This window comes from Clupea harengus, chromosome 4, assembly GCF_900700415.2.
Source record: "Clupea harengus chromosome 4, Ch_v2.0.2, whole genome shotgun sequence".
Classification (NCBI taxonomy): domain Eukaryota; kingdom Metazoa; phylum Chordata; class Actinopteri; order Clupeiformes; family Clupeidae; genus Clupea; species Clupea harengus.
Genome location: NC_045155.1, coordinates 28,853,836 through 28,863,002, shown reverse-complemented (window position 1 = coordinate 28,863,002; position 9,167 = coordinate 28,853,836). Strand labels below are relative to the sequence as shown.

Here is a 9,167-nt window from a genome sequence, read left to right as displayed (position 1 = left end):
AGACAAACGCTTACTATAGCGTCATGGCCACTCACCGACAATAAAGACTCACGCTTACTATAGCGTCATGGCCACTCACCGACAATAAAGACAAACGCTTACTATAGCGTCATGGCCACTCACCGACAATAAAGACTCACGCTTACTATAGCGTCATGGCCACTCACCGACAATAAAGACTCACGCTTACTATAGCGTCATGGCCACTCACCGACAATAAAGACTAACGCTTACTATAGCGTCATGGCCACTCACAACAATAAAGACTAACGCTTACTATAACTTATCTCCAATTGACTGAATGCTAGTATGTTGGTATAAGTTGAACGTTATCCACGTCACTCATTTCAACACAACAAGTTGCCAAGTGGTTGCATGCTGTAAGACTGTGGAAGAAGGATGTAAAAAATAACCTGACAGAAACTAGACAGTATCCTCATGTACAGCCTGCTGAGAAACAACAGGATGCCACAAACATTCTTTGCGAACCAAGTAGTTGTACAAGCATACAATCACGAGACTGGTGATGATCATAGACATGTTTCACATTCACTCAAAAAAGAACCTCTGTATATAATGAAGAAAGTAAAAGATGGAACTAACAGTAATCACCATGTTTTTGAGGCCGACAAAAAACTGTTCCCAGATTGGGTTTGTGTGGCAAAACTTTTTTTCATTGACCCAAATGACTACATCCAGTAATTTGGCATGCCGGTCCTTACAAAACCACCCACACTCTAAGGGCTGAGATCACCGTAGATGATTCCCAGAAGGGTAAGACTTTACTGTACTGTACGTTACTGACGTTACTCTGAGCCCAATGGTGACTAAACACCTTGTGTTCTGACATAGTGGCACATACTGTTTCTGTATACGTCCCTCATGTTGGCCCGTCACATCTACTCTGGCTCACTGACCCATGACCTTTTAGATGCATTTCCTGTATTTGGACACGAGGAATGAAGCCTTCGTCAAAAATAAACCATCAAGGTTCGAAAGAAAAGTAATTTATAAAATTAGAATAAACGTTCAAAAAATAGTGTCTCTGAAACTGATTAAATATTTGCTTGACAAACAATGATAAATGGTTTAACCGCTTTGCATGTCATGACCTACACAATTAATCGATAACTAGATGTTTTGGGGGATGTGACCATTCAACAGAGAAGTTGCATAATCCATTTGACAATAATCAATCAATATGACACATGCAATTGATATTGTAGGTAACTTCAGACAATATTTGCATGAATGCGCCAAAGCATTCGCAATTTGTTCATAAGGATGAGAAGTTGATGTTATGATGTGGAAGCTGAAGTAGTAGTTTTAAGAATTTTAAGTCTGATCTGAGAAATGTATCAAAGCGGCTGAGATAAAAGCACTCAAGTGGGGACCCAGCTCTCAAGCAGAGTGAGTCCCAGAGTAGAAAACACACACAGCTTTTATGCTATTCAGTTATTAGTACATGACTCATTTTGAAGTGGAAAGTTACTGTTGGGCAGTGAGGCCTGTTGCTATAAGACAGCACCTGCGTAGCAGAGTTACTCAAGGACTTACATGACGTAGCCTGTTTTCCAGAGAAGTCTCGATGAAACGTCAGACAGGGAGGAAAAGAGAGGAGAAGCATTTGCATCTCGCCGACACATTATCACTCAACTGTGGAAAGTTCCAGCGCAGAATAAAATATCAAAACAGTAAGAGTGCTTGTATACAAAGAAGAACCAGAAAAGAACCCCACTCTGCGGAGGCCATTTACCATCTTGACACTCACAGATCAATGTAGCCAGCTGCCCAGCCTATGACAGACCCCCACCCTTAAACTCTGGCCTGTGTCTTTGACCTTCACAGGGGTCAGGGCCTCAGCCTGTCCCCCTCCCCCTCAGATCTCACATCTGCCAGTGATGACTGACCCTGTGTGGAGCCCTCAGAGGTGCCTTCCCTGATCAAGCTCCTCATTACTGCTCCTGTTTGATATGAAGCCTGAAAGGCATCAACCAGCAGGGGGCCTCGCTGAGCTGACACTGCCTGTCTTGTGTGCCCTGCCTGCCTGTCTGTCTGTCTGCAGCACAGGGTTCCGTGACTCGCCATGAGACAGGCGAGTGCCCCTGTGCGTCCGCCACCTCCTCTTTGAACATGACTTGACAAATGCTGCGTTCATGTCAGGCCGGGGGAATGATACACACAGGATGAAGTGAGGAAAGGAGAAGGAGAGGAAAGAGTCCAGAGGAGATGATTTGTGTGGCCTCTCTCTCTCTCTGTCTTCTTTTCTTTCTCTCCATCTGCCTGCCACTCTTTCTCCCCTCTTTCTCTCCCTCTATATCTTTGACATCCCTCTCTCTTTCTCTGTCCCTCTCTCTCCCCATCTCTCTTACTTCTTGCCCTTTCTTGCTCTTTCTTTCTCTCTTTCTCTCCATCTGTTCATTCTCTTTCTTTTTTACTTTCCTCTGTCTCCTCCACCTCTGTCTGTTTTGCTTACCCTCCAATTTCTCCCTCTCTTTCCCCCTCCCCCCTTCCTTACTCCCCTACCTTCCTTTCTCTCTCTCCCCCTCCCTCCCTCCCTTCCTTTCTCTCTCTCCACCTCCCTCCCTACCTTCCTTTCTCTCTCTCCCCCTCCCTCCCTCCCTTCCTTTCTCTCTCTCTCTCTCTCTCTCTCTCTCTCCCTCTCCCTCTCCCTCTCCCTCTCCCTCTCCCTCTCTCTCTCTCTCTCTCTCTCTCTCCCTCTCCCTCTCTCTATCTCTCTCTCTCCCTCTCTCTATCTCTCTCTATCTATCTCTCTCCCTCTCTCTTTGGGGCTCAGGCGATTACATCTTCCTTTTTAATGTTCTATTCATGAAACAGCGTCTGGCTGGCGCTCCCATCAAAGCCCATGTTATGAGAAGCCTTGTGATCGGGAAAGGGCCTTGTCATAGTCTTTAAGAACGAACATACTGCTTGCTTCACAGCCCGGCGGAGATGGCAGCCGGAGATGCTCTGTGGAGGATGAAACGTCAGCACATAAGATCTAATTGTGTCAAGATGATGAGCAATGCCACAGATCACTATTGGATTTTATCATTTGCTGTGTGTGATGAAGATTATTTTAGGAATTAATTGTGCAGACAAAACTTTATAGCCGGGTGCAGAGTGGGCTTATTTTCTGGTTCTTCTTTGTTTACAAGCACTCTTACTGTTTTGATATTTTATTCTACTGTTTTGATATTTTATTCTGCGCTGGAACTTTCCACAGTTGAGTGATAATGTGTCAGCGCGATGCAAATGCTTCTCCTCTCTTTTCCTCCCTGTCTGACGTTTCATCGAGACTTCTCTGGAAAACAGGCTACGTCATGTACGTCCTTGAGTAACTCTGCTACGCAGGTGCTGTCTTATAGCAACAGACCTCACTGCCCAACAGTAACTTTCCACTTAAAAATGAGTCATGTACTAATAACTGAATAGCATAAAAGCTGTGTGTGTTTTCTACTCCGGGACTCACTCTGCTTGAGAGCTGGGTCCCCACTTGTACGTTGGTAGTAAACATTTAAACTTTTAAATTGGGCGTGTTTATCTAAATTCACAAAGGAGATCCACCGGACAGTGTTTTAACTCAACCAACCGCGACCAAACGTCATACACATGGCTAAATTAAGTTGCCGTGAATACAAAAACAATCTGTTTGGAGATCTACAGTCTTCATAGTACGTCCACTGCTACACATACACTCTTCTCTTCATGTCTAGATATTGAGGAACTCTTTGTGTAGATGGAATGAACTCGAAGTAGTCGGGTTAGTCGGGTAGAATTGACCTGTATTACTTTGTAATCCTATATATTTTGAGAACAATAAACAACTTGCATCTCTAGGAAGCTCTAGGTGTTTGACACTCTAGTTGCTGTGAAACACTGGACACTGAAGCACCAGCCACTACAACCACCCATTCCCTTGAACCCTCTGCAGTCAGGAACTTTGGTGATTCTGTCGTGCTCTGCTTTTGAAAATGTACCCAACTACGAAGGAAGGGTGCCTTTATCCCAGTGTTGAGTGCATGTCTGTCTATCAGTGTCTCAGTGTTGAGTGCAGGTCTGTCTGTCAGTGTCAGTGTCCGTCAGTCGTTAAGAAGCTTTTTTTGTCTCTTCTCTCTTCCCGTAGATCATAGCGGCGCTGGAGCAGGACGAGCAGGCCAAGAAGCAGCGTCTGGCCTCCAAAGTACAGCAACTCATCAGCGACATGTCTCGTGAGAGCTGAGAGCGAGAGAGAGCAAGAGACAGAGAAAGAGAGAGAGAGAGAGAATGAGAAACAACACATGTAAGAAAAAGAGAGAGAAACAAGGGGCTTGGCCTCGGCACCAATGCCATCGTCTCACCACAACCACCCAGAGAGTCTCAGCACATGGTACTCAGTGAAGTGCCACTGACATTGTCAGCAGAGCTGGGGTTATCTCCACCAAACCAGTGGTACGGCTTCAGCGGACCAATGTCCGCTCTTGCAAGACTCTGGGTGGAAGTGCTTGTTTCATCCTGTTGTGAAAAGATAGTCAGAGCAGAGATGTCCTGAGACACCTCAACTTCATTTTTTCCCTTTTTCTTTGGCAGTCTCTTGTGTGTGTCTGGCACTAGAAGAACAACAACACGCAGTGACAGGAACTCAAGCAGGACAACATGATCGGACAGCATCTCTCTCTCTCTAAGAACTCTTAAGAGCAAGAGTGGAACATTTGGCTGTGGCCATGTCCTTTGAGAATTTTATTTTTATACGTGAACACTTTAAAAACCTCTTCCATGCCCCCGGCATCTCCCGTCATCATGATGCGAGGGACTCTTTTCGCTTTCGGTCCTGTCTCGTTGGGTGACGGGGCGAGGACAGAGAGGAGAGCGCGTCCCGTCCATCCCCCCTCTCTCTCTCGTCCTCACTCTCGGATGCCATCGTCATCATCCTTCCTCGGAACGGATGCGGAGACTAAAAAGTGAGTTTACACTCATGGAGTTCAAGAAACTGTGTCGGTAAGGTCAAAGGTCACTTGATCGATCTGGTCGATCTGCCCCCACCCCCCCCGATTCTTCCTGGTTAACGGGGCGATCCTCCGCATCGCACGGCACTTTCATCACGGAGAAAGGGATGAACAGCCCGGAGGCCGGCCGACGACTTCAAAAGACACTGCTCAGCGATGTCTCTGTGTGTACATGTGCTGTTCTTCATTTTTTTTAGCAACGTGTGAAATGTTATGTGAATGTACAAATGTTCCAATATTTGAGTCATCCTTCGTTTTCCTAGAACAGAGGGAGGCAGAGAGCAGAACCTTGGCCAAGAGAAGACGCTCTAAAACATTCTGGTTACAGAGGACCTTTTAGCTTCATATATGTCATTCACTATTATATTGCCAAAATGCGCTTTGTGATTGAAGTGTGCTGTGTGCAATCTTATGGGCAGCCCTCTGGAAACTGAACTGCCACACATAGATTGCAATTCTACTCCACTATATATTGGAGAATACTTCCTGTAGATGGAATGAACTTGCATCGCGGGAGGGAAAAGTGGGTCGATCCACTATAAAACTGACCAGACAGTATTATGTTTTCAGTTCTGTCAACTGTGTGTGTATTTTTGCATGCGTCATTCAGAACCACTCGAGAGAAAAAAAAAAAAGGAAGCTTCTTCCATTTCTGCTCTGTTTTTTAAGTGCCAAGATGGTTGCATTAGCTCCAAGAGGCTAGGACGTTAGCCACCGATCTAATGCCCGATTCTGTCACCACTGATATATATCTTCATGCTACAGTGACAAGCTCTTATGGGGGGGTCGATCTTGATAAAGTGCCAAAAGATCACTTTAAATTATTCACTGACGTGTCAAAAAAAGAAGTCGGTTAATGCTTTATAAAGGGATTCAAGCCCTCAGACTTGAACTGGAGGGTGACTGAAAGCCCAGACAGGAAGCTGACTGTGGGCCGGATCGGAGCCGGCTGCTAGCCAGATCGGAGCCGGCTGCTAGCCAGATCGGAGCCGGCTGCTTGCCGGATCGGATCCAGAGCCAGTCCCTCTCTGGAAGGTGGCACTCACTTGATTGATTGGAACGAGTCGGCCAATCAGACAAGCGCCACTCCACCACTGCCGTCTCTCTGGATTTTGTGCATCTGTCTCAAAGCGCTCTAAGGCAGCTAGGTACGATACGAAGAAAGTGGGCCACTATTATCACCCTGTTAAGAAAACAAACACACTCTTGGATGTGAACAGTTTGGGGGTGGGGGAGGGGAAGGGGTGTTTTTTTTGTTATTTATGTTTCCCCCCTATGTGGAGAGAGCTATCTGAACAGTAAGCATGAACAAAAGAATCCATTGCTTTCATTTATAATGCATTCGGCCCGCTTGAGATGAGTCGTCTTCTGTTGTTGTCTTCATCAAAAGAGGCAAGGTTATTAGAGGTCGAAGTCAAGGACGGGTTCATGGGATTGTTCTAAGCCAAACACCTAAACGGAAGCAGACTCTGGAACGGATCCGGGCCGGTTCCTGGGCGGTTCTAGGACGGATCTGTTCCTGTGTCACCGGAGCTTCAGTTCCGTGCGTGGTAACTGCCTGCCTGCGTCCACCTCAGTGTTGTGCTGTGATGAGTGCAACGCCAGCTCCTTGTTTACATCATATACTTGAAACCTGATAGTATTAACGGTATGTGTTGGATTTGATTTTATTATTAGGGGTAAATATCATACCAAAAGGGCCCTTCAGCAGGTACCGTCACACCGGTGTGTTTAGAGTGTTGTAGAATAAACGTTCTAAAGAATCTCTGTGTCCATGGAATATAGCGTGGAATTTTAGAATGTTCGATTGTTAACAAACGCATTCTTTTATTCAATTGTTCCAAATGCTCTGCTGAAGGGTTAAAGAGGGAAGCAATGCTTTGTGTTCTTTCTTTTCTTTCTGCTTTTTTATCTCCCTCCCGTTGCCTTAGAACACCTCGCACCAAACGTGATCCTCAGACTGTCCACACACACACACACACACACACACACGCGCACGACTTCCTCCTCTTCCTGACCTGTGTAGCCGAGTTTAAGAGCAGTGTTTGACGACGTAATGAGAAAGATAAAGGCAAAGAGTGCATCATGCGCCCCCCCCCCACCCTATCCAGCTGTCTCATCTGTGTTGTCTCAGGTGAAGAGGAATAGAGAGCTAGAGATCGAGAAAGAGAGAGAGCAAGAGAGAGACACAGATAGAGAGAGAGGAAGAGAGAGAAACCCCCTTTAGCTCTAGTTTCCTGCAGTAGCTTTGAAGCAGCGCTTTGATCTCACCTAGTCGTGTGCGCAGTGTGATCAGAAGATTTAGAAAAAAATATATGTATCCACATCAAAACTAGAGAGAGAGGCTCGAACTTCAGGAGGGACTGACGTGATTGATATGGAACTAATGCAGGCAGCTGTTGGGGGGGGGGGGGGGGGGGGGGGGGGCTCTGCAGGACACAGCTGATGGTCATTGGCAAGTCACCTCGTACACCAGCTCAAGTCAACAACACACAGCCTTTTACAGTTAGACTTTATATTACACAGTCCTCCCTACACTCTCATAGTACTGTTGAGTACAGTGGAACACATAATCATCAGTGGGCAACTTGTGAGCGAAGCAGCCTGATGCTTTTGACTTGCACACACCTAACTCAAACCCAACTCTCAGTTTTGTGCGACTACAAAGTATCAGTGTGCTGTTGCTCATCCTCCCTGTGTGCGTTATGCTCCACTTATAGTACAGTACAGTATAGATACCTCTGCCATAACTGAAGGCCATTAATGTCATTGGTTCCCCCTGGCAGCGGTGTTACCAGCTGGAAGGATAATCTTAAGGCTATTTACACCAGGCTTGTTACAGTAACGGAGGACTTTGTCATCAATATCAATGCCCCTTTTTTGAGATTTCACAGAGTAAAACACGTTTTTTTTATTTTTATTTTTATTTATTGTTGTATTTTTTAGGTATCCTTTCCCCAAAGGTTTTTTTTTCTATTGCAGAATTTACATTTACTTACTCTGTTCATGTTAGTAATGATCTTCCACATTTGGTCACTTTTGAACCTGAACTTCAGCTTCCACATGTGGCCGCGCTGGAACCCAAAGTGGAACCCTTTGTGGCTGTCATACAATGGTGAAAGGGGAGTCTTTGAATCACAGGACAGTCTTATGCTCGTATACACAATATATATATATATATATATATATATATATATATATATATATATATTGCCATTCCACAGAGTCAGAAACCAGAGAGATGGGCCTGAATATCACTACAGAAGAAAATAATATCCTTCCACTCCGAAACACAGTACATAATATAACAACCCTTCTTTGTAGACACTGGAGTTGTGTATTATTGTAAATTAAATAATAATGATTATTATTATGGCTGTCTGTTCTTGTTGTTTTATAAAGGTGTTGTGAAAATTGTAAGAAAGGTAAAATATTTAAAAAAAGGTTGGTCTTGTTTTTTTTTATTTGCGTTTGTTATGATAATATATTATTGTGTACCTATTGTAAATATGAAGCACACCTATTTTGCAAGCCAAGGATTCACTTTGTACCGTTGTTATATATAAATAAACTTTACTGGTTAAAAAAAAGGGATCATTTGAATGGTGTGGATGTATTGACAGTCAGACAAATAGAGTCCTAAATCTTCAAACAGTTTACACATGTCCCTCAAGATCAGAACAGGGTCCAGGCCATATCATTTTAAAAAGTAGAAAGGCCTACATGTCATTCTTCCATGTACAGAACCTTCTACCTTGCTAGGAGCCTTGATGACATGTATTGCTATGGATACCAGTCAACATAGGAACATGCTTAAACAGAAACTAAACCCTTATCACTCAGTCATGGCAAAATTCTAAGCTAAATATGGTTATTAATAATAATAATAATAATAATGGTTAAACGAGCAGAAGAAGATAACATTAGAACACAGAGTAATAGCTTACTGCCATTCATAATAGATAATCTAATTCTGTGTGTCTGTAATACAATTCTAGAACTCAGTGCATACCAATGGGAAGCCTTAATGAACCATGCAATATTGCTCCGCATGCACTTTTCTACTGTCCTATATGTAGCCCCTGGTTAAGCCACTTTGCTCTGCTCCGGGGCGTGGAAACCATGGAAACCATGGCTCGTTCATCACACCTAGTGTATATTAGCCTGGGTTTATCCCACAAT

The 9,167-nt window shown here is 44.4% G+C and overlaps 1 protein-coding gene across 1 annotated transcript in view; it reads left to right on the top strand.

Annotated features, from left to right (window-relative positions):
* The window catches only part of plxna2 (plexin A2), a 98,403-nt gene extending 89,824 nt beyond the window's left edge, over positions 1-8,579 (top strand). The window contains exon 25 of the mRNA XM_031566962.2: positions 4,127-8,579. Within this exon, the coding sequence (XP_031422822.1) occupies positions 4,127-4,222 (96 nt within the window). The 3' untranslated portion in view covers positions 4,223-8,579. The remainder of the gene's footprint in view (positions 1-4,126) is intronic.
* The last annotated feature ends 588 nt before the right edge of the window (positions 8,580-9,167 follow it).